Genomic DNA, 27,811 nt, shown 5'->3' on the forward strand with positions numbered 1-27,811 from the left:
CACATCACAGGCCAGTGTGGACTCAAAGAGGAAGAGTCAAAGTGGCCTGGTATTAGCCCCGAGCGTGTAGCTCTCTCAGAACACAAAACAAAAAAAAAAAAAAAAAAAGAAACCAAGTCCATATCCCAGCCCATGCATTTTTCATAGGACAGGGATACGGAGGCCTTTCAGAGAAAAAATATCAATTATTGAAATTGTTAATTAGACGGCCGTAATTGGGGAAGATACAAATGAATAAATAACTCGGGGAAAATTAATTATTGATTTGAAAAAAATTTTTTAGCTCTGCGGGGAACAGATTTGAGTCTCAGAAGATCAAGAAAGAGGAGAAATATGACTTCTGACCTTGAGTAATGTTCAATTAATGCTGTGTCGACTTTGCTGTGAAAACTTGATGGTTTGCCTGGAGACTTGTCTTCTTAACTTTCCACCCAACGGACAGATCTTTAAAAAACGCTGGATTACGCTCTGTTACCCTGTTCATTATAAAAGCTCATCACTCATCAGATATGACAGAGGTCATTTGTCTGGTACAGATGATGTAAATTGAATCTCATTCGTACTTCGTCTGTAGCTGGTAAGTGGTGGAAAGACGAGGTCTTCCCTTACGCCTCAGATGGAAGGTAAATTTCAAAAAATGGAAAATTAGAAGAGAGAGAGAGAGAAAAAAAAAGTTCACTTTAACAATTGCTAAAACAAGGTTTATAAAAGTCATTATGCTGGCATATTTTTTTTTTCCATATAAAATATAAGTTTCAGATCTGTCCTCCTTTCTCATCTCATCTTTTTCGGGCTAATTCTACAAATTTACAACAGAAACATTCTCATCTTTCTCTCTACATTTAATTGTCTTTTTTTTTTTTCTTTTCATCTGCAATAGGCATTGATCCCCAGATCTGAGATATACCGCGCAGTAGAAAGATGCCAGCGCTGGAATAAGACCAGGCTTTTGTTTCTCTTCAATGCAAATCTTTTCTTTTCTTTTTTTTTTTCGGATGAAAGCTCATTGAGGAGTAAACAGCACATTTTGGAAAATGAAACGAACCCAGAAGCCAAAGACGGCGTGCTGCTTTTATGGCCTGGCTCAGTTCTCTCTGACTTCTCCCTTCACTCCTAATAGCTATATAATTAATACTCTGTAGTATTGTATTCACTTTTTCACGGCACACTCATTGTGCTCTAAGCTCTATTCCCTCAAGAAAAACGTACTGATCTTTCTGAAGCTCAGACACATCAAGAAAAACAGTGGCAAATGAATGATGCACTAACATAACCCTAAACTGATACTTTCTCTATATATTTTACACTAATAAGCTGACTGAGTCTTCCTGACTCGTGCGTTAGACAGAAACAAAGTTGTAACAATAGAAGTGATTTTATGTACGCATGCTACACAAACCGATGATTTCAATGAAAAGGACAAAAAAAAAAAAAAAAAAGATTATTCTGCAAAACCTTTATTATACATTACACTGATGTAATACAAAACTCCTGGACAATATCAGTGTGGTTTTACACTGGGTACCATGATGGGATTCTGGAATGTTACGGCACTTGTCATATGAGTGAAAATAAGTTCCCTGCCAACCAGAAAGGACAAAAGCCAAGTCAAATCAATGGGCTCTGTGACCGTGACAACATGTTCAGCTGTCCTGCACATTCCTTGTGAATGCAATGCGCGAAGAGCAAAAAGCAACAATAACAATGATTACTAAACATACAAAAAGAAACCTTAATTTTTATTTAGAAAATCAAAACTGTTTTCAGAACATCAAACTAACAGCTTATTGGTAATGCTTTTAGGTTTCGACGCATTAATGCTTTTGACCAAGGGGCATTTATGTTGCAGCAAGAAAACGAGATAACTTCATCTTCCTCAACAAATAAAAGCACAGAATGTATGTATGTACAGGACTTTTTCAACAAACTTCAGAGAAAAAGAAAGTTGCTCTATTAAAGCCACACACAGTTCCAGTTTTGTTTTGTTTTTTTTTTAAACATAATAACCCCCTGGATGTAAATGCACAGAAATGAAAACAGCCATATGTAATAAATTAACTGTATATTTCCACTTTTCCTGTTATTATGGGATGTTCTGCTGCTTTAACGAGGCGGCGGAGACATTACTCAGAGGAGGGTGTATTAGAATCCCCTAAAGAGATCATTAAAATGAGTCCAGTCTGATGGAGAAGTCTGTGGATCTAAATCAAGGGACGAGAAAGATGACATCTCACAAGAACCTTCTGGAATCAAACGGTGACACCAAATCTCTCTAAGGACACAGCAAAAGCCCAAGGAAAACTACCCTTCATAAAAATCAGTGAAAAAAAAGATCAGCATTAGTTACAGGTCTACACTTAATATATTCCTCCTGGAATATGGAATCCCGCTGTGAACGGGACACAGCAACTTGGGAGAGCAAATGAAAAATAGTGATGATGTTATAAATTCACAAAAATCAACTGACTGACACTAGAGAATTCCCAGTGTGAAATCAGTACAGTGGACTCCTAAGCGCTGAGGTAGAGTGACAGTCAGAATGAAGTCTTTGGTCTCAAAGGACCAACCAAACCCTTACGACAAATCTTTGGAAACTCTTACAATGTGTGTGTGTGTGTGTGTGTGTGTGTATCTGTATCGTCTAATTTGTCAGTTCATACAGAGGCTAAACTGGGCACATCCTTTGGGGTTTTTTTGGGGGGGCTCCGTTTGGTTCCAAGCTGTCCTTGTACGGGGCATTTCTGTGGGTTCAGTTTATGACTGTGAGCAGGCTGGTTGGGAGACTAAGACAGGGCTCTAGTTAGAAGTTCTCTTGCCAGGCAGAGAGTGGGCCACGGGCAGATTCTCGTGGAGGTACGTCATGCTGCCCGACTCGGAGAAATCCGCCGCCGTGTGACCGTCTCCGCGAAGCACCCATTTCGTGGTGAGGAGTCCCTCCAGGCCCACGGGCCCTCGGGCATGAATACGGGCGGTGCTGATGCCCACCTCCGCACCTACAACATAAAGCGTATTACAAAATTATGACCCCGTCACAACAAGTTCATGTGAGGAAAAGAACAGAGGCAGTCAGGATGGACGGAACGAGAGAGAGAGAGAGAGAGAGAGAGAGAGAGAGAAAGATGGCGAAAAAGCGCTAACCGAGGCCGAAGCGATAACCGTCAGCGAAACGTGAACTGGCGTTCCAGAATACACAGGCGCTGTCCAACTGCTGCAAAAACTGCTCTGCTGTTTCCTCTGGACATAAAGACAGGATGGGACACATCAGACATCATATTACATTATTTAAGAGTAGAACATGATTCAAACGCCACAAATCCTTATGCAAAGACGAAAGAAAAAAGAGAGGAAAAATAACAGGTCGTCTTTTAGCAATAATTAATATTAATAGTTAATAGTATTAGGATTTCACAAACACCATTTAAGGTGCTAGTAACCTTTATGGCCACAAGATGGCACTATTGGGATATGTAAGTTTCTCTCTTTTTGGTGGAGAGGAAAATGTTCAATTCTTCATTTAAGTTTTACAAAGTGGAATTATGGGATAGAATAATGTAGTTATCTATATAATTTTAGTGTAAGACCAGCACAGAGACAGGAAAAATGCTACGTAATCAACGCGTGCTGGATATTTACATACGTTCTACATTTAAGTGGAGTTCAGTAATGATGAACCAAACTCTCAGTGGAGCATGGAGAGAATGAGAGGATTTAGGAGAGACAGACAGACTGAGAGAGAGAGAGAGAGAGAGAGAGAGAAAAACGTCTCACCGTTCTCTGTGACAATGACATCAGTGTGAGAACTGCCGTATTTGTGAATGTGGTCCACAGCTTCCTGCATGCTGTCCACCACCTCTATACAGCACTCCAGATCACCATACTCAGTCCGCAGAGACTTGACCTCAGACGGGCTGAAGGTCAGGTAAGAGGCAAACCTGGGCCCAGCGTGAATCTTCACCTGAGACACAGCCGGAGAATTCACAATTCAGCTCTCAATCAAAAACTCACAGTGCAGTGCATTCACCCATCAATCCACCCGGTGACTATACTTCATATCCCAACCCATCTCAGCATCTAAAAGAACCATAAGGTAATCAAGCACGGTGAGGCAATTTGGCCTTTTAAAGAGAAAATCTTTTTGGCTCTGTGTTACAAAGAGTCTTTTACGCTCATGCCTGACTGGTGACTGACTGGCTGATGGACTAGGTTTGTGAACAGCGCTCTTACATGTTCTGTTCTCAACATGTCGATGATCTGGTCAAAAAGTGGGGTTCTCAGGATGTCTCTGTGCACCAGCAGCGTTTCCATGGCGTTACAGGCCGCAGGGTAATCACATTTAGAGTCTCTCACTAGAACGACACAGCCACAGTGACACTCACAATGTTACACCTCCTTCAACTGTCAGGTACACAAGAGTCAATAAATATGATCCTGTAATAAACGATATGCCTTAAGTGGATAGAAAATGTACCAGAGCCATGCATTGATTGGGGCAAGAAAAGCATACATCTTTAGTCTATGTGTCGACATGCTCACCGATCTTAATGACTTTATCGATGCTGGCCTCGTGGTCCACGTACACGTGGCAGATACCCTCGCTGTGGCCGAGGACAGGGATCCCTTTGGCGGCGCGTTGGATGTCCCTAACCAGCTGAGAGGAGCCACGGGGAATGATCAGATCAATTTGCTTCTCCAGTCGACACAGATCCTCAACCTCTTCACGCGTGCTCACCTACAACACGGCATCTCATCATGTATACATACATATCCATATACATACTCATACACACACACACACACACACACACACACTAACAGCCATCACACCAGTATTCCACTGTTTATTCCACTCTCCACTGACAATACCACTCTTCACGTGTGCTCACCTACAACACAGCATGTCATTACACACACACATATATAAAAATACTCTCTTACTCACTCACTCACTCACTCACTCACTCACTCACACACACACACACACACACACACACACACACACACAAGCGCGCATCAGCATTCCACTGTTTATTCCACTCTCCACTGACTTTACTCCACTGACTATACAACTCTCTTTCTTAAGAGACTAAGACTTCCAAAAAAAAAAAAAAAAAAACAATTTTATTCTCTCTTGTTTACCAGTTGAATGGCATCCTTGACTCCATGTATGGCCAAAGCTTCCTGGGCGAGTTCGTGTAAGATACGGTTCGTGTTGGCTGCTTCCTTCCCTCCCTTCAGTAACAGCGCGTTTCCACTGGCTATCGCCAAAGCAGACACCTGTACACGCAAACAACAAAATAACAACATCACAGAGCGAAATAACATGACAACCAGAGGGTACAGAAGAAACAAAAATAGATCCCTTTTTGTGGGGAATAACCTTGGGAAAATGAAAAACAAGTGAGACTGTGATTCCTAAAATATGTTTTGCATTTATGTGCACCTGTGTGTTAGACAGAGAGAGAATGTGTACATCAGTGTGTGACAAAAAGAGAGTGAACAGTCGCACATGTGTGTGTGTCTGAGAGTAAGTGTACATGTGAGTGACAGAGTTAGTGCAGGCGTGTGCGTGAGAGAGAGAGACTGTGAGTGAGTGAGTGTATGCTCATGTCAGAGTGAAAACACACGCATGAATGTGCGTGAGAGCATTTGAGAGTCTTAATGCACGTGAGCATATCATGTCACATATACGTCCGTGCTGTCAGTGTCGGACCTGAGGCAGGCAGTCGGGACGGGACTCGAAGATGACCAGCAGGACCCCGATGGGGACGGTAATCTGCTCCAGCTCCAGATTATTGGCCACGCGTGTCCTCCGCAGCACGCGGCCCACGCTGTCCTGAGACGACACGGCGATCTGGCGCAGGCCGATGGCCAGGCTGTTCAGCTTGGCTGGCGACAAGCTCAGACGCTTCAGCATGGGAGCAGACATCCGACCTGCCCCCCCCCCACACACACACAGACCAGGACCCTCACTGATATGGCCCGTCATCAAATATATCACAGCAACAGACAGAGACTGTCCCTACACACAGACCACAACCCTCACTGATACTGCCCATCATCAAATAGAACACAACAACAGACAGAGACTGTCCCTACACACAGACCACAACCCTCACTGATACTGCCCGTCATCAAATATATCACAACAACAGACAGAGACTGTCCCTACACACAGACCAGAACCCTCACTGATACTGCCCGTCATCGAATATAACACAACAACAGACAGAGACTGTCCCTACACACAGACCAGAACCCTCACTGATACTGCCCGTCATCAAATATAACACAACAACAGACAGAGACTGCCCCTACACACAGACCAGAACCCTCACTGATCCAGCCCGTCATCAAATAGAACACAGCAACAGACAGAGACTGTCCCTACACACAGACCACAACCCTCACTGATACTGCCCGTCATCAAATATATCACAACAACAGACAGAGACTGTCCCCACACACAGACCACAACCCTCACTGATATGGCCTGTCATCAAATATAACACAACAACAGACAGAGACTGTCCCTACACACAGACCAGAACCCTCACTGATACTGCCCGTCATCAAATATAACACAACAACAGACAGAGACTGCCCCTACACACAGACCAGAACCCTCACTGATACTGCCCGTCATCAAATATATCACAGCAACAGACAGAGACTGTCCCTACACACAGACCACAACCCTCACTGATACTGCCCGTCATCAAATATATCACAACAACAGACAGAGACTGTCCCTACACACAGACCAGAACCCTCACTGATACTGCCCGTCATCAAATATAACACAACAACAGACAGAGACTGCCCCTACACACAGACCAGAACCCTCACTGATACTGCCCGTCATCAAATATAACACAACAACAGACAGAGACTGCCCCTACACACAGACCACAACCCTCACTGATACTGCCTGTCATCAAATATAACACAACAACAGACAGAGACTGCCCCTACACACAGACCACAACCCTCACTGATACTGCCTGTCATCAAATATAACACAACAACAGACAGAGACTGCCCCTACACACAGACCACAACCCTCACTGATACTGCCCGTCATCAAATATAACACAACAACAGACAGAGACTGCCCCTACACACAGACCACAACCCTCACTGATACTGCCCGTCATCAAATATAACACAACAACAGACAGAGACTGTCCCTACACACAGACCACAACCCTCACTGATACTGCCTGTCATCAAATATAACACAACAACAGACAGAGACTGTCCCTACACACAGACCACAACCCTCACTGATACTGCCCGTCATCAAATATAACACAACAACAGACAGAGACTGCCCCTACACACAGACCACAACCCTCACTGATACTGCCTGTCATCAAATATAACACAACAACAGACAGAGACTGCCCCTACACACAGACCACAACCCTCACTGATACTGCCCGTCATCAAATATAACACAACAACAGACAGAGACTGCCCCTACACACAGACCACAACCCTCACTGATACTGCCCGTCATCAAATATAACACAACAACAGACAGAGACTGCCCCTACACACAGACCACAACCCTCACTGATACTGCCCGTCATCAAATATAACACAACAACAGACAGAGACTGCCCCTACACACAGACCACAACCCTCACTGATACTGCCCGTCATCAAATATAACACAACAACAGACAGAGACTGCCCCTACACACAGACCACAACCCTCACTGATACTGCCCGTCATGAAATATATCACAACAACAGACAGAGACTGCCCCTACACACAGACCACAACCCTCACTGATACTGCCCGTCATCAAATATAACACAACAACAGACAGAGACTGCCCCTACACACAGACCACAACCCTCACTGATACTGCCCGTCATCAAATAGAACACAACAACAGACAGAGACTGCCCCTACACACAGACCACAACCCTCACTGATACTGCCCGTCATCAAATATATCACAGCAACAGACAGAGACTGCCCCTACACACAGACCACAACCCTCACTGATACTGCCCGTCATCAAATATAACACAGCAACAGACAGAGACTGCCCCTACACACAGACCAGAACCCTCACTGATACTGCCCGTCATCAAATATAACACAGCAACAGACAGAGACTGCCCCTACACACAGACCACAACCCTCACTGATACTGCCCGTCATCAAATATATCACAGCAACAGACAGAGACTGTCCCTACACACAGACCAGAACCCTCACTGATACTGACCGTCATCAAATATAACACAACAACAGACAGAGACTGTCCCTACACACAGACCACAACCCTCACTGATACTGCCTGTCATCAAATATAACACAACAACAGACAGAGACTGTCCCTACACACAGACCACAACCCTCACTGATACTGCCCGTCATCAAATATAACACAACAACAGACAGAGACTGCCCCTACACACAGACCACAACCCTCACTGATACTGCCTGTCATCAAATATAACACAACAACAGACAGAGACTGCCCCTACACACAGACCACAACCCTCACTGATACTGCCTGTCATCAAATATAACACAACAACAGACAGAGACTGCCCCTACACACAGACCACAACCCTCACTGATACTGCCCGTCATCAAATATATCACAGCAACAGACAGAGACTGTCCCTACACACAGACCAGAACCCTCACTGATACTGACCGTCATCAAATATAACACAACAACAGACAGAGACTGTCCCTACACACAGACCACAACCCTCACTGATACTGCCTGTCATCAAATATAACACAACAACAGACAGAGACTGTCCCTACACACAGACCACAACCCTCACTGATACTGCCCGTCATCAAATATAACACAACAACAGACAGAGACTGCCCCTACACACAGACCACAACCCTCACTGATACTGCCTGTCATCAAATATAACACAACAACAGACAGAGACTGCCCCTACACACAGACCACAACCCTCACTGATACTGCCTGTCATCAAATATAACACAACAACAGACAGAGACTGTCCCCACACACAGACCACAACCCTCACTGATACTGCCCGTCATCAAATATATCACAGCAACAGACAGAGACTGTCCCTACACACAGACCAGAACCCTCACTGATACTGACCGTCATCAAATATAACACAACAACAGACAGAGACTGTCCCTACACACAGACCACAACCCTCACTGATACTGCCTGTCATCAAATATAACACAACAACAGACAGAGACTGTCCCTACACACAGACCACAACCCTCACTGATACTGCCCGTCATCAAATATAACACAACAACAGACAGAGACTGCCCCTACACACAGACCACAACCCTCACTGATACTGCCTGTCATCAAATATAACACAACAACAGACAGAGACTGCCCCTACACACAGACCACAACCCTCACTGATACTGCCCGTCATCAAATATAACACAACAACAGACAGAGACTGCCCCTACACACAGACCAGAACCCTCACTGATACTGCCCGTCATCAAATATAACACAACAACAGACAGAGACTGTCCCTACACACAGACCACAACCCTCACTGATACTGCCCGTCATCAAATAGAACACAACAACAGACAGAGACTGTCCCTACACACAGACCACAACCCTCACTGATACTGCCCGTCATCAAATATAACACAACAACAGACAGAGACTGCCCCTACACACAGACCAGAACCCTCACTGATACTGCCCGTCATCAAATATATCACAACAACAGACAGAGACTGCCCCTACACACAGACCACAACCCTCACTGATACTGCCCGTCATCAAATATAACACAACAACAGACAGAGACTGTCCCTACACACAGACCACAACCCTCACTGATACTGCCCGTCATCAAATATAACACAACAACAGACAGAGACTGTCCCTACACACAGACCACAACCCTCACTGATACTGCCCGTCATCAAATAGAACACAACAACAGACAGAGACTGTCCCTACACACAGACCACAACCCTCACTGATACTGCCCGTCATCAAATATAACACAACAACAGACAGAGACTGCCCCTACACACAGACCACAACCCTCACTGATACTGCCCGTCATCAAATAGAACACAACAACAGACAGAGACTGTCCCTACACACAGACCAGAACCCTCACTGATACTGCCCGTCATCAAATATAACACAACAACAGACAGAGACTGTCCCTACACACAGACCACAACCCTCACTGATACTGCCCGTCATCAAATATAACACAACAACAGACAGAGACTGTCCCTACACACAGACCACAACCCTCACTGATACTGCCCGTCATCAAATATAACACAACAACAGACAGAGACTGTCCCTACACACAGACCACAACCCTCACTGATACTGCCCGTCATCAAATATAACACACCAACAGACAGAGACTGTCCCTACACACAGACCACAACCCTCACTGATACTGCCCGTCATCAAATATAACACACCAACAGACAGAGACTGTCCCTACACACAGACCACAACCCTCACTGATACTGACCGTCATCAAATATAACACAACAACAGACAGAGACTGCCCCTACACACAGACCACAACCCTCACTGATACTGCCCGTCATCAAATATAACACAACAACAGACAGAGACTGTCCCTACACACAGACCACAACCCTCACTGATACTGCCCGTCATCAAATATAACACAACAACAGACAGAGACTGTCCCTACACACAGACCAGAACCCTCACTGATACTGCCCGTCATCAAATATAACACAACAACAGACAGAGACTGTCCCTACACACAGACCAGAACCCTCACTGATACTGCCCGTCATCAAATATAACACACCAACAGACAGAGACTGTCCCTACACACAGACCACAACCCTCACTGATACTGCCCGTCATCAAATATAACACACCAACAGACAGAGACTGTCCCTACACACAGACCACAACCCTCACTGATACTGACCGTCATCAAATATAACACAACAACAGACAGAGACTGCCCCTACACACAGACCACAACCCTCACTGATACTGCCCGTCATCAAATATAACACAACAACAGACAGAGACTGTCCCTACACACAGACCACAACCCTCACTGATACTGCCCGTCATCAAATATAACACAACAACAGACAGAGACTGTCCCTACACACAGACCACAACCCTCACTGATACTGCCCGTCATCAAATATAACACAACAACAGACAGAGACTGTCCCTACACACAGACCACAACCCTCACTGATACTGCCCGTCATCAAATATAACACAACAACAGACAGAGACTGTCCCTACACACAGACCACAACCCTCACTGATACTGCCCGTCATCAAATATAACACAACAACAGACAGAGACTGCCCCTACACACAGACCACAACCCTCACTGATACTGCCCGTCATCAAATAGAACACAACAACAGACAGAGACTGCCCCTACACACAGACCACAACCCTCACTGATACTGCCCGTCATCAAATATAACACAACAACAGACAGAGACTGTCCCTACACACAGACCACAACCCTCACTGATACTGCCCGTCATCAAATATAACACAACAACAGACAGAGACTGTCCCTACACACAGACCACAACCCTCACTGATACTGCCCGTCATCAAATATAACACAACAACAGACAGAGACTGTCCCTACACACAGACCACAACCCTCACTGATACTGCCCGTCATCAAATATAACACAACAACAGACAGAGACTGTCCCTACACACAGACCACAACCCTCACTGATACTGCCCGTCATCAAATATAACACAACAACAGACAGAGACTGCCCCTACACACAGACCACAACCCTCACTGATACTGCCCGTCATCAAATAGAACACAACAACAGACAGAGACTGCCCCTACACACAGACCACAACCCTCACTGATACTGCCCGTCATCAAATATAACACAACAACAGACAGAGACTGTCCCTACACACAGACCACAACCCTCACTGATACTGCCCGTCATCAAATATAACACAACAACAGACAGAGACTGTCCCTACACACAGACCAGAACCCTCACTGATACTGCCCGTCATCAAATATAACACAACAACAGACAGAGACTGTCCCTACACACAGACCAGAACCCTCACTGATACTGCCCGTCATCAAATATAACACACCAACAGACAGAGACTGTCCCTACACACAGACCACAACCCTCACTGATACTGCCCGTCATCAAATATAACACACCAACAGACAGAGACTGTCCCTACACACAGACCACAACCCTCACTGATACTGACCGTCATCAAATATAACACAACAACAGACAGAGACTGCCCCTACACACAGACCACAACCCTCACTGATACTGCCCGTCATCAAATATAACACAACAACAGACAGAGACTGTCCCTACACACAGACCACAACCCTCACTGATACTGCCCGTCATCAAATATAACACAACAACAGACAGAGACTGTCCCTACACACAGACCACAACCCTCACTGATACTGCCCGTCATCAAATATAACACAACAACAGACAGAGACTGTCCCTACACACAGACCAGAACCCTCACTGATACTGCCCGTCATCAAATATAACACACCAACAGACAGAGACTGTCCCTACACACAGACCACAACCCTCACTGATACTGCCCGTCATCAAATATAACACACCAACAGACAGAGACTGCCCCTACACACAGACCACAACCCTCACTGATACTGCCCGTCATCAAATAGAACACAACAACAGACAGAGACTGTCCCTACACACAGACCACAACCCTCACTGATACTGCCCGTCATCAAATATAACACAACAACAGACAGAGACTGCCCCTACACACAGACCACAACCCTCACTGATACTGCCCGTCATCAAATAGAACACAACAACAGACAGAGACTGCCCCTACACACAGACCACAACCCTCACTGATACTGCCCGTCATCAAATATAACACAACAACAGACAGAGACTGTCCCTACACACAGACCACAACCCTCACTGATACTGCCCGTCATCAAATATAACACAACAACAGACAGAGACTGTCCCTACACACAGACCACAACCCTCACTGATACTGCCCGTCATCAAATATAACACAACAACAGACAGAGACTGCCCCTACACACAGACCACAACCCTCACTGATACTGCCCGTCATCAAATAGAACACAACAACAGACAGAGACTGCCCCTACACACAGACCACAACCCTCACTGATACTGCCCGTCATCAAATATAACACAACAACAGACAGAGACTGTCCCTACACACAGACCACAACCCTCACTGATACTGCCCGTCATCAAATATAACACAACAACAGACAGAGACTGTCCCTACACACAGACCAGAACCCTCACTGATACTGCCCGTCATCAAATATAACACAACAACAGACAGAGACTGTCCCTACACACAGACCAGAACCCTCACTGATACTGCCCGTCATCAAATATAACACACCAACAGACAGAGACTGTCCCTACACACAGACCACAACCCTCACTGATACTGCCCGTCATCAAATATAACACACCAACAGACAGAGACTGTCCCTACACACAGACCACAACCCTCACTGATACTGACCGTCATCAAATATAACACAACAACAGACAGAGACTGCCCCTACACACAGACCACAACCCTCACTGATACTGCCCGTCATCAAATATAACACAACAACAGACAGAGACTGTCCCTACACACAGACCAGAACCCTCACTGATACTGCCCGTCATCAAATATAACACAACAACAGACAGAGACTGTCCCTACACACAGACCACAACCCTCACTGATACTGCCCGTCATCAAATATAACACAACAACAGACAGAGACTGTCCCTACACACAGACCAGAACCCTCACTGATACTGCCCGTCATCAAATATAACACACCAACAGACAGAGACTGTCCCTACACACAGACCACAACCCTCACTGATACTGCCCGTCATCAAATATAACACACCAACAGACAGAGACTGCCCCTACACACAGACCACAACCCTCACTGATACTGCCCGTCATCAAATAGAACACAACAACAGACAGAGACTGTCCCTACACACAGACCACAACCCTCACTGATACTGCCCGTCATCAAATATAACACAACAACAGACAGAGACTGCCCCTACACACAGACCACAACCCTCACTGATACTGCCCGTCATCAAATAGAACACAACAACAGACAGAGACTGCCCCTACACACAGACCACAACCCTCACTGATACTGCCCGTCATCAAATATAACACAACAACAGACAGAGACTGTCCCTACACACAGACCACAACCCTCACTGATACTGCCCGTCATCAAATATAACACAACAACAGACAGAGACTGTCCCTACACACAGACCAGAACCCTCACTGATACTGCCCGTCATCAAATATAACACAACAACAGACAGAGACTGTCCCTACACACAGACCAGAACCCTCACTGATACTGCCCGTCATCAAATATAACACACCAACAGACAGAGACTGTCCCTACACACAGACCACAACCCTCACTGATACTGCCCGTCATCAAATATAACACACCAACAGACAGAGACTGTCCCTACACACAGACCACAACCCTCACTGATACTGACCGTCATCAAATATAACACAACAACAGACAGAGACTGCCCCTACACACAGACCACAACCCTCACTGATACTGCCCGTCATCAAATATAACACAACAACAGACAGAGACTGTCCCTAAACACAGACCACAACCCTCACTGATACTGCCCGTCATCAAATATAACACAACAACAGACAGAGACTGTCCCTACACACAGACCACAACCCTCACTGATACTGCCCGTCATCAAATATAACACAACAACAGACAGAGACTGTCCCTACACACAGACCACAACCCTCACTGATACTGCCCGTCATCAAATATAACACACCAACAGACAGAGACTGTCCCTACACACAGACCACAACCCTCACTGATACTGCCCGTCATCAAATATAACACACCAACAGACAGAGACTGTCCCCCCACACAGACCACAACCCTCACTGATACTGCCCGTCATCAAATAGAACACAACAACAGACAGAGACTGTCCCTACACACAGACCACAACCCTCACTGATATGGCCCGTCATCAAATATAACACAACAACAGACAGAGACTGTCCCTACACACAGACCACAACCCTCACTCATACTGCCCGTCATCAAATAGAACACAACAACAGACAGAGACTGTCCCTACACACAGACCACAACCCTCACTGATACTGCCCGTCATCAAATATATCACAACAACAGACAGAGACTGTCCCTACACACAGACCACAACCCTCACTGATCCAGCCCGTCATCAAATATAACACAACAACAGACAGAGACTGCCCCTACACACAGACCACAACCCTCACTGATACTGCCCGTCATCAAATATATCACAACAACAGACAGAGACTGCCCCTACACACAGACCAGAACCCTCACTGATACTGCCCGTCATCAAATATATCACAACAACAGACAGAGACTGTCCCTACACACAGACCAGAACCCTCACTGATACTGCCCGTCATCAAATATAACACAACAACAGACAGAGACTGTCCCTACACACAGACCACAACCCTCACTGATACTGCCCGTCATCAAATATATCACAACAACAGACAGAGACTGTCCCTACACACAGACCACAACCCTCACTGATACTGCCCGTCATCAAATATAACACAACAACAGACAGAGACTGTCCCTACACACAGACCACAACCCTCACTGATACTGCCCGTCATCAAATATAACACAACAACAGACAGAGACTGTCCCCACACACAGACCACAACCCTCACTGATACTGCCCGTCATCAAATATAACACAACAACAGACAGAGACTGTCCCTACACACAGACCACAACCCTCACTGATACTGCCCGTCATCAAATATAACACAACAACAGACAGAGACTGCCCCTACACACAGACCACAACCCTCACTGATACTGCCCGTCATCAAATATATCACAGCAACAGACAGAGACTGTCCCTACACACAGACCAGAACCCTCACTGATACTGACCGTCATCAAATATAACACAACAACAGACAGAGACTGTCCCCACACACAGACCACAACCCTCACTGATACTGCCCGTCATCAAATATAACACAACAACAGACAGAGACTGTCCCTACACACAGACCACAACCCTCACTGATACTGCCCGTCATCAAATATAACACAACAACAGACAGAGACTGTCCCCACACACAGACCACAACCCTCACTGATACTGCCCGTCATCAAATATAACACAACAACAGACAGAGACTGTCCCTACACACAGACCACAACCCTCACTGATACTGCCCGTCATCAAATATAACACAACAACAGACAGAGACTGCCCCTACACACAGACCACAACCCTCACTGATACTGCCCGTCATCAAATATAACACAACAACAGACAGAGACTGTCCCTACACACAGACCACAACCCTCACTGATACTGCCTGTCATCAAATATAACACAACAACAGACAGAGACTGTCCCTACACACAGACCACAACCCTCACTGATACTGCCCGTCATCAAATATAACACAACAACAGACAGAGACTGTCCCTACACACAGACCAGAACCCTCACTGATACTGCCCGTCATCAAATATAACACAACAACAGACAGAGACTGTCCCTACACACAGACCACAACCCTCACTGATACTGCCCGTCATCAAATATAACACACCAACAGACAGAGACTGTCCCTACACACAGACCACAACCCTCACTGATACTGCCCGTCATCAAATATAACACAACAACAGACAGAGACTGTCCCTACACACAGACCAGAACCCTCACTGATACTGCCCGTCATCAAATATAACACACCAACAGACAGAGACTGTCCCTACACACAGACCACAACCCTCACTGATACTGCCCGTCATCAAATATAACACAACAACAGACAGAGACTGCCCCTACACACAGACCACAACCCTCACTGATACTGCCTGTCATCAAATATATCACAACAACAGACAGAGACTGCCCCTACACACAGACCAGAACCCTCACTGATACTGCCCGTCATCAAATATAACACAACAACAGACAGAGACTGTCCCTACACACAGACCAGAACCCTCACTGATACTGCCCGTCATCAAATATAACACAACAACAGACAGAGACTGTCCCTACACACAGACCACAACCCTCACTGATACTGCCCGTCATCAAATATAACACAACAACAGACAGAGACTGCCCCTACACACAGACCACAACCCTCACTGATACTGCCCGTCATCAAATATAACACAACAACAGACAGAGACTGTCCCTACACACAGACCACAACCCTCACTGATACTGCCTGTCATCAAATATATCACAACAACAGACAGAGACTGCCCCTACACACAGACCAGAACCCTCACTGATACTGCCCGTCATCAAATATAACACAACAACAGACAGAGACTGTCCCTACACACAGACCAGAACCCTCACTGATACTGCCCGTCATCAAATATAACACAACAACAGACAGAGACTGTCCCTACACACAGACCACAACCCTCACTGATACTGCCCGTCATCAAATATAACACAACAACAGACAGAGACTGCCCCTACACACAGACCACAACCCTCACTGATACTGCCCGTCATCAAATATAACACAACAACAGACAGAGACTGCCCCTACACACAGACCAGAACCCTCACTGATACTGCCCGTCATCAAATATAACACAACAACAGACAGAGACTGTCCCTACACACAGACCAGAACCCTCACTGATACTGCCCGTCATCAAATATAACACAACAACAGACAGAGACTGTCCCTACACACAGACCACAACCCTCACTGATACTGCCCGTCATCAAATATAACACAACAACAGACAGAGACTGCCCCTACACACAGACCACAACCCTCACTGATACTGCCCGTCATCAAATATAACACAACAACAGACAGAGACTGTCCCTACACACAGACCACAACCCTCACTGATACTGCCTGTCATCAAATATATCACAACAACAGACAGAGACTGCCCCTACACACAGACCACAACCCTCACTGATACTGCCCGTCATCAAATATAACACAACAACAGACAGAGACTGTCCCTACACACAGACCACAACCCTCACTGATACTGCCCGTCATCAAATATAACACAACAACAGACAGAGACTGTCCCTACACACAGACCAGAACCCTCACTGATACTGCCCGTCATCAAATATAACACAACAACAGACAGAGACTGCCCCTACACACAGACCACAACCCTCACTGATACTGCCCGTCATCAAATAGAACACAACAACAGACAGAGACTGCCCCTACACACAGACCAGAACCCTCACTGATACTGCCCGTCATCAAATATAACACAACAACAGACAGAGACTGTCCCTACACACAGACCAGAACCCTCACTGATACTGCCCGTCATCAAATATAACACAACAACAGACAGAGACTGTCCCTACACACAGACCACAACCCTCACTGATACTGCCCGTCATCAAATATAACACAACAACAGACAGAGACTGCCCCTACACACAGACCACAACCCTCACTGATACTGCCCGTCATCAAATATAACACAACAACAGACAGAGACTGCCCCTACACACAGACCACAACCCTCACTGATACTGCCCGTCATCAAATATAACACAACAACAGACAGAGACTGTCCCTACACACAGACCACAACCCTCACTGATACTGCCCGTCATCAAATATAACACAACAACAGACAGAGACTGCCCCTACACACAGACCAGAACCCTCACTGATACTGCCCGTCATCAAATATAACACAACAACAGACAGAGACTGTCCCTACACACAGACCAGAACCCTCACTGATACTGCCCGTCATCAAATATAACACAACAACAGACAGAGACTGTCCCTACACACAGACCACAACCCTCACTGATACTGCCCGTCATCAAATATAACACAACAACAGACAGAGACTGCCCCTACACACAGACCACAACCCTCACTGATACTGCCCGTCATCAAATATAACACAACAACAGACAGAGACTGTCCCTACACACAGACCACAACCCTCACTGATACTGCCCGTCATCAAATATAACACAACAACAGACAGAGACTGTCCCTACACACAGACCACAACCCTCACTGATACTGCCCGTCATCAAATATAACACAACAACAGACAGAGACTGCCCCTACACACAGACCACAACCCTCACTGATACTGCCCGTCATCAAATATAACACAACAACAGACAGAGACTGTCCCTACACACAGACCACAACCCTCACTGATACTGCCCGTCATCAAATATAACACAACAACAGACAGAGACTGTCCCTACACACAGACCACAACCCTCACTGATACTGCCCGTCATCAAATATAACACAACAACAGACAGAGACTGTCCCTACACACAGACCAGAACCCTCACTGATACTGCCCGTCATCAAATATAACACAACAACAGACAGAGACTGCCCCTACACACAGACCAGAACCCTCACTGATACTGCCCGTCATCAAATATAACACAACAACAGACAGAGACTGCCCCTACACACAGACCAGAACCCTCACTGATACTGCCCGTCATCAAATATAACACAACAACAGACAGAGACTGTCCCTACACACAGACCACAACCCTCACTGATACTGCCCGTCATCAAATATAACACAACAACAGACAGAGACTGCCCCTACACACAGACCACAACCCTCACTGATACTGCCCGTCATCAAATATAACACAACAACAGACAGAGACTGTCCCTACACACAGACCAGAACCCTCACTGATACTGCCCGTCATCAAATATAACACAACAACAGACAGAGACTGCCCCTACACACAGACCAGAACCCTCACTGATACTGCCCGTCATCAAATATAACACAACAACAGACAGAGACTGCCCCTACACACAGACCACAACCCTCACTGATACTGCCCGTCATCAAATATAACACAACAACAGACAGAGACTGCCCCTACACACAGACCAGAACCCTCACTGATACTGCCCGTCATCAAATATAACACAACAACAGACAGAGACTGTCCCTACACACAGACCACAACCCTCACTGATACTGCCTGTCATCAAATATATCACAACAACAGACAGAGACTGCCCCTACACACAGACCACAACCCTCACTGATACTGCCCGTCATCAAATATAACACAACAACAGACAGAGACTGCCTGAGAACATTTTAATTCTACTGCAGGTCTTCCAGCATTTGATTCCACGGACTGAAGAGACATAAGGATTCTGATTGGTTGAATCAGATAGATGTGAGTCAGGTCAGTTTAATTAGCTACATATGTTACTGCTGTCTGTGAAGGAAGTTATCAGCCTCTGATCTAATGGAACATACAAATGACCTTACAGTAAATATGATTGTTATATTCACATGCGCAGTGAAGACTGTATTGTGTGTAGACTGTACCTGCATTAATAGCGAGCTCCATGTCCTTTTTGTTGGCAGACAAAATCTCATCTTTCTTCTCAGTGAGGAGGTCGGCCACGGCACAGATTATCTCACTTCTCTGTAAGCAGACGCGCACACACATGCACACACAGACACACAGACACACAGCTCAATGCACCCAAATTCATCAAATGTACTAATCCATGAGTTATTCATTTATTATTTTAACCTATGACAAATCCTTTACATCAAAAACTGGGCACGTCGACACATGGTAGGAGAGGAGGCAACATATTTTTCAAAACGTATCCAGAGCGACGGCAAAACTCACCTGTTCTGGGTCCAGACCGGCGAGCAGCCTGCCTGCAGTGCGGGCCATCTCAGTCTGCTGCTCCACCGTGGGACCTGGGAGAGAAAACACGCTCTTTACTAAAGAGTTACAGACAGAACCATTCAGCTCAGGATACAGCTATTCTAGCAGGGGAAAAAAAAAGTCCCTTAGAGGGACCCGTGCTCACCAGCTGGCTTGACTTCTGAGAAGAAAGTGCCCACTTTCTTTCCCTCCACTATGTCAGTGATGACGTGACCTGTGACCTTGGGGTGAGTGCCGTTGGCGATGACCACTGACGTGCCTCCCTGGAGAGCCCACAGGGCAGCTTTCACCTGCAGAGAGGACAAAAAGAAAGAACGTCGCCTGGCCCTTGCTTTGAGAAACGTGATCTTTACTATAGAAGCGCAGGCCTGCTGAGCGTTCTGCCTGTCGAGTGGTCTCTGATCATACCTTCGCCTCCATTCCACCAATGCCAACCCTGGACTTTGTGCCGTAGGTAATAGACTGCTGGTCACCGGGGTAAAATGTGTCCAGGAGCTTGGCATCGTCTGTCCCTGGAGGGCTGTCATACAGACCTGCGAGAGCCAAAGCCACAGGGGACTTCAATAGACTCCTATCCCACGAATTGAATTCACTCTTACAACCATTCTCTCAGTGAGAGACACAGCAGTTCTGTCATTAACACTGCTAACGGTCTCTGTCTTATAAACGTGCTCCCAGGTGAAATGGCTACAGTATTTCACTATCTGTGCCTTAAACCATTCCCCGGTCTTAGACGCTGTACCTTCTACGTCCGACAGTACGATGAGGAGGTCGGCTTTCATCTCGACCGCCAGGCGAGCGGCCAAACTGTCGTTGTCCTTAATACTGATCACCTGATACGAAGAAAGACAACAGAACACGCGTCAGTCATGCTAAACCACATGGAAACATCAATATGAATTGGGGTGAGAGTTAATGTAATGCCCAATGAGCCCACCTGTGAGAGACCTAACCAAAGGTGAGGTGGATTTCTGTTATTGTTATTGTAGTCCATATTGTAATGTAGAGCCATAGACTAAGGCCATTTCTGAAAGAGTTGTCTGAAGAAAGTGTATGTTGCTAAATCAACTGATTCGGTGTGATGCGTTTGCCGAGGAGTAATTAACAGGGTTATTCACAGGTCTCAGTGCAGTATCACAACCAAACACCAGAGCCCAACACAGCAAAGACTTATGCTAAGTGTTCTTCAAACGGTGTTCTACGGCTAGTGCCTCTGGTTTAAAGAAGAACACACACCACACACACAAGCCGCAGCAAACCGTTCGGCCGCACTCTGCTTTTGTCCTACCCTCTGCATCCCAGCATGCTTTCCTGACAATACCCTCTCTTCCCTGCATGCAGCTCAAGTGGGGAAGGAGACAGGGACAGAAGGTTCCAGAAGGACCCCCCCCCCCGTCCCTGCATCTCCTTGCCCTCTGCTCTGTACCCACGTTTACCCCCTGCAGGTCGCTGTTGGGCTCCGGAGGCGGCACCACCGCGTCGTTGGTGTTGATGATGGGAACGATGTTCATCCTCAGCAGCTCGTGCAGGGTGCTGTTCAGGTTCCGTCTCTTCTGGTCGTCATGGAAATCCAGGTTTGTCACCAGGATCTGCAGCGGAGGACACGGTGGACGTAAAAGGCAAGGAGCAACGACAAACAAGGTGTCTAGTGAATCAGACGTTTACAGTGCAAACATTAGCGCTGCGTGACCGTTGCTGAGTAGTTCAACACCGTGTACGAGTGAATGCAGCTCACCGTGAGCTTATCACAAATATATCTAAGCAGGGTGTGTATTCCTGTCTTTTTTCAACAGAACTCAACAGTATGAATGAATGAATGAAGGAATGAATGAATGAATAAATGAATGAATGAAGGTGAGTGAATAAGTGAGTGTGTGAGTGAGTAAGTGTGTGTGTGTGCCTGTGTGTGTGTGTGTGTGTGTGTGTGTGTTTGTGTGGGTAAATGGGTGATGAGTGAAGGTGAGGGTGAGCTTGTGAATGAGTAAGTGAGTGAGTGTGTGTGTGTGTGTGTGTGTGTGTGTTTGAGTGAGTAAATGAGTGAGTGAGTGAGTGAGTGAGCGAGCATGTGAATGAGTGAGCGTGTGTGTGAGTGAGTGACTGTGTGAGTGAGTGATTGTGTGTGTGTTTGAGCGAGTAAATGAGTGAGTGAGTGAGCGTGTGAATCAGTAAGCGAGCGTGTGTGTGATTGAACGTGTAAGTGAATGTGTGAATGAGTGTGTGCTGGCGTACCTGTGCAGTACAGGTGCTGTACTGAGTGAACATAGCCTCATACAGAGCCATGAGTCCACTCTGACCTGCTGCTGCACAGGCTCTAGCCTCCAGAACAGGCAGCGACTGGAAAACAAACCAGACAGAAAAAGTAAGACTGGAATCTACACGCCCACAGCCGCTCAATAACACAGCCGAGCACCTGTCCACACAGCACCCGGAGCTGGCTGACTGTGCTAGCACTCACCATGTCTTTGAGCTGGTTCTGTCCCGAGTGAAGGGCTTGACGGACACTCTGAGATAACAGGATCTCATGCCTCAGTCTCTGTTTCCCAAACGCCACCGCTCCACTGGTGACGATCATCATCTCTCTGCCTTGGTTCTGCAGCACTGCCACCTTCAGTTACAAAAAAACCCCCACATATTTCAGTTTACACAGTGATCATTATATATAATTACCTGCAATATATGATCTAACCAGAGAGAAGAGCAATCCTTTCTGGTAGGCCACAGAGTATAGGAGGCTTATGCTCTGGACATACACAAACAGACCTTATTAAGCTAATTAATGTCACTAAAAGCACTTAAACGGTGAAATCAAAAATGACAGATACAGTCCAACAGAGGGCTCTTTAAAGGAGGACTACCTACACTGCAGCTTAACAAGCACGAGTGCGCCAAGACTTTGTCCCAAAGCCATAAGACTAAACCCCCCCCCCCCCCCCTTCCGATCTCCCCTACCTGTTCCACAATGGAGGCAAGCCGGCCCAAGGCGAGGCCGCACTCGTCTCCGCGGGTTACCACGGCGCTGCCAAGCTTCACAACAATCCTCTTGGCCTGGCGCAGTTCGCTGCGGTGGCCGAAAGACTTACCGTGGGCGCGAGCCAGTGGCACTGTAAGAAAAGGTACGTTACTCCACTGACGCACAGCATGGAGTCTGAGTGATGGTGAAGCAGAGGGATCTGGGGGGAGAAAGACCCGGGAAGCAGCCAATGAACAGCCACACCATGCAGCAAAAAAGCCAAGGAGAGGGGAGAAGGATGAGGACTAATGGATGTGTCAGCCAATAGCGGTGGAGGAATGAGTGAGAGTGGGGCGGAGCGGACAGAGGGAAGACAGTGGGAGGGACAAACGAAATGCAAGGGGGGGAATGCAGGACGCGAACTGGAATAAACACTTACAAATCCCACCTGTGGAAAATGACACGATTTTCAAACAGGGCAATGGAATTCAGTGCACTCCACAGTCACAAAACGCAGTGAGTGGAAAATGAGTTGGAAAGTGTTTCATTTAATGATTGTGGAAAATGATATACTATCACAGTGACAACTGCCTCCAAATGCCAGACAGTAGTGTTCATAAAAATTAGGCCTACTGTTTTAGTTCTACATTTTACAAGCATCTATAGTGTTGCAGCAAACTTTAAAATAACAGATTTAACCTGAAAAATAGGGATTCGGTAGTCTTCAAGAAAACATATGAACTTAGGCCTACCTAAAAACAATTAATCACTGCCAACTGACTTACATCGTGTGCTATCAGATTAAAAAGAGCCATATACTATGCAATTATTTCTACTCAAAACACAGTTTAAGAAATTGGTACCAAAATCTAACAACAATACTGACCCTGACCCCCCTCAACAAACCCCCCCCCCCCCACCCCACCCCCCCAAATTCTCCTCCTCTCTATAAAATGACAGGGTAAAAAACATGAGAGGGTAAAAGCTGCCACATCAGCAAAACGCTGCCCTCAGAAGCCAAGCGCTGACGGTGCAGAACCGAGGGCAGAGATGCAGGCCAGCGAATGAGGCAGATACAAAGAGAGGAGGCTTTGAATGAAGCCAGACAGACAGAAAATCCCTCTGTCCCCAGACAATAAGGCAGAGACAGCAGAAACTTACAAAACAAGAAGTCAGAGGGGAATATGTGACTGAAAGTTAGTAAAATTACCAGCCCGTGCGCTGACAAGAAACTATGATCTGCGCTTTTATGAATTCCTAAACGTATACTTCTGTGTGTTTGTTTCTCTGTGAGTTTAGGTATTTATCGTTCCATAAATAACAATACATTTTAAAAATGATGGACAGTAGATCACTGCTACTGCATGGTATCTGGCTAACCACAACGACACAGTTACTCGATTTTCTTGAAGCCTCTCCAATAGAGTGCCGGGCAGTTGTGTAAGGTGTGGGTGCAGGCATGACAGCTGACACTCACTCTTTCCTTGGGAAACGGTCCTGGAGAAGGTCTGGAGAATTTTCGGGCCTGAGCAAAGCCTGGCGCACAGAGACAACCTCTGTAGGAGCATGATGGCTTGGCTTCTTTCAAACTGCAACGCACAAAAGAAATACTGTCTCTAAATAACTTATTTATGTGTTTAAATCGCTTTGAATTGCTTTGGAAAGACTTGGAATAACAAGCTGGTATGATAAAGCTGGGTTACCAGAATTTTCCCAACATTTAACGAAACTCATATGATACTCATACTGTCTAAATCCCTGGCAACTGCTGTGAGTGTGTAAGATAATACGCTATCAATGGCTACTGTGTTTAATTTATATATCCCATATGGATGATGTAAACACAACTCAGCGCAATCCCAAATCGACCTGAATAGTCTTGAAAGTATCTCATATGCCTGAACAATATATTTACTGTCTTCCATTTGCTTGACACGTCAACAAAATAAAGTTACAACAACAAAACACGATCACGAAACCTTGTGACCTCATTCCGGTACCTATATCTATCATTAGTAAACAAAAGGCTAGTCACTGAGTAAACTGACCTACTGCAGTTTTCTTTCTTTCACCTCACAATTTGCTCCAAAATACCCTGATGTACATATTCTAACACTATATTTCGCTAACAAATCAGTTCTGTAAAAAAAGAGAAAGAGACGGACACAGAGAAAGAAAAGACGGAGCGATAATTAGTAGTTTTTCACAGCTTGCCATGACAGGCTCTTGACCAGATTGTGAGAAGATTTCTTACTATTATTATTATTATTATTAACATTTGCTCTTCTTCAAGCATGCCATAACTTTATCCACTGACAACAGTACCGTTTGCAAAAGGAGGAAATACCAATAGCTAGGCTTCGCAATTACTGAAAGCATTGCGAGGGAAAGCCACGTTTAGCCGATGAAAATAGTTGCTGGTAAGACAATGTCTCAGAGCATACTGACTGAATCCCATAGAAACAAGTAGGCTGATGCAACTATCCACACTTGCTAAGGCTAGCTCTGGCAGTTCTGCACTACTTCTGAAATGAAATAACTTACCGTGCTCTTTGAAAGTATGAAAACACTATCTGGTTTACATACCCGATTGAAAAAAAATGAACGTCAGGCGTTATTTTCAGTTCAAGTTCACAGTCTGCAAGCCCCGGTTCCTGCGTGCCACATCAACTTGTGGCAGGTCCAGTCACTGCCCTTCCTCAACCATCTTGAAATCTACGTTATAAAGTCAGACTTTAGTGGTATTCTACATTACATGTTCGTAAGCTTCTGCTGCGTAAAGAATTCGTGTTCAATGTCTGGCACGCCCGTTACGTATTGTACGTTCTCTACGTAAAATTTTCACGCGCACTTCCTCACCGAGCTCCTGGCGCTCATGCTTTTTAGAATAACACTACCGTATATTCCCACGTGGCAGCGACACTGGGTAGTTCTGATATTAGACACCAGAGGACGCCATACGCCCACCACCGTAGGTCCATGCCAAACTCTGAATTTCAGAAGGCAACCAGGAGCAAGTGTTGTTTGAATTCAAACAGGGGAAAAAAGACGACAACTTGAATATATATTACATAGAATAGGCTTAATTAATAAAGGATGACTTCAATCTTGGATATAGCAAGAATGTCATCGGCTACTAACCCATCCTTTTATGACCAAGTTTCTTGTGGGCATTGTTGGGGTAACGCTTTGCAAAATAACGTTACTGTAATGCAGTCACTTTTCTCTGTAGTAAAGTATTGTAAAATTCTAGTAATCGCAGTACAATTACTGATTTAATTAGACATTCACTACTTGCGTTACACATATATTTCTAGGCTAGTGATATGGATTATTTAGCATGCATTCAAAACATAAATTTCGTCCACATAAAGCGAGTGCCTGCCCCGTCTGCGTCACTGTCTGCGATTGCCGACGTAGACGCACCAATACAGACTGGTTTCTAGCTATGAGTTGTTGGTCACAGACCACATAAACGGAGCTCATTTGCTAAATCTCTAGTCTAGTGCTGACCAGAAAGAGGATCGTGCGTTTCAGATAATGGAGAGACTTTTGTTTGAAAGAGATAACCACTGTTTCAGAGATGAGGAAGCGAGATGAGTTCAGTTTAAGCAATATTTCTGGTTATGTTAAAGTAACGTGGGTTCGATTTCCTTTGAAACACGTTTTTTGTTATATTTTGTAAATTGCTGAACCAGTTGGCCTCCCTATAGGATCTTTTATTTTTATGTGAAGCAATTACTTGAACTAAATGCCTTTACTTGCTGGCCTATGTGTTTTGAAAGCGAATAGTCACTTAGTGCATGTACACTAACTTGTTGGAACTGTTAGAACTACCAATAAATTACTGAGGGATCTGCTGGGTGTCATCCTTGTACTCTCCTTTTTTTGGGATTTGTATTGGTTTTAGAGAGTAACTTACAATTAAAGTAACGAGTAGTGTGATTCCTTTTTCCAGAAAGTAATGAGTACAGAGATATCATGACAGTTTGAGAGAAGTAGTTTG

The 27,811-nt window shown here is 45.6% G+C and overlaps 1 protein-coding gene across 3 annotated transcripts; it reads right to left on the bottom strand.

Annotated features, from left to right (window-relative positions):
• Nucleotides 1-1,447: 1,447 nt before the first annotated feature.
• aldh18a1 (aldehyde dehydrogenase 18 family, member A1) lies at nucleotides 1,448-26,495 on the bottom strand. 3 transcript variants are annotated; one of them, XM_030774368.1, is made up of 18 exons: nucleotides 26,392-26,495; nucleotides 25,283-25,394; nucleotides 23,805-23,956; nucleotides 23,311-23,460; nucleotides 23,085-23,189; nucleotides 22,292-22,444; nucleotides 21,598-21,688; nucleotides 21,264-21,388; nucleotides 21,001-21,145; nucleotides 20,814-20,887; nucleotides 20,501-20,600; nucleotides 5,711-5,931; nucleotides 5,137-5,274; nucleotides 4,534-4,729; nucleotides 4,225-4,346; nucleotides 3,769-3,955; nucleotides 3,139-3,234; nucleotides 1,448-2,993 (listed from the first exon to the last, which is right to left on the bottom strand). In XM_030774368.1, exons 2-18 carry the CDS (start codon nucleotides 25,371-25,373, stop codon nucleotides 2,797-2,799), a joined length of 2,343 nt encoding a protein of 780 aa, XP_030630228.1. In that variant the 5' UTR covers nucleotides 25,374-25,394; nucleotides 26,392-26,495; the 3' UTR covers nucleotides 1,448-2,796. The 3 variants fall into 3 exon arrangements, with proteins under 3 accessions (XP_030630228.1, XP_030630227.1, XP_030630229.1); XM_030774367.1 differs by having other exon boundaries at nucleotides 22,286-22,444; XM_030774369.1 differs by lacking the exons at nucleotides 23,085-23,189; nucleotides 25,283-25,394; nucleotides 26,392-26,495 and having other exon boundaries at nucleotides 22,286-22,444; nucleotides 23,805-23,972.
• Nucleotides 26,496-27,811: the final 1,316 nt, after the last annotated feature.

The sequence above is a fragment of the Chanos chanos genome, chromosome 5 (genome assembly GCF_902362185.1).
Source record: "Chanos chanos chromosome 5, fChaCha1.1, whole genome shotgun sequence".
Lineage (NCBI taxonomy): Eukaryota > Metazoa > Chordata > Actinopteri > Gonorynchiformes > Chanidae > Chanos > Chanos chanos.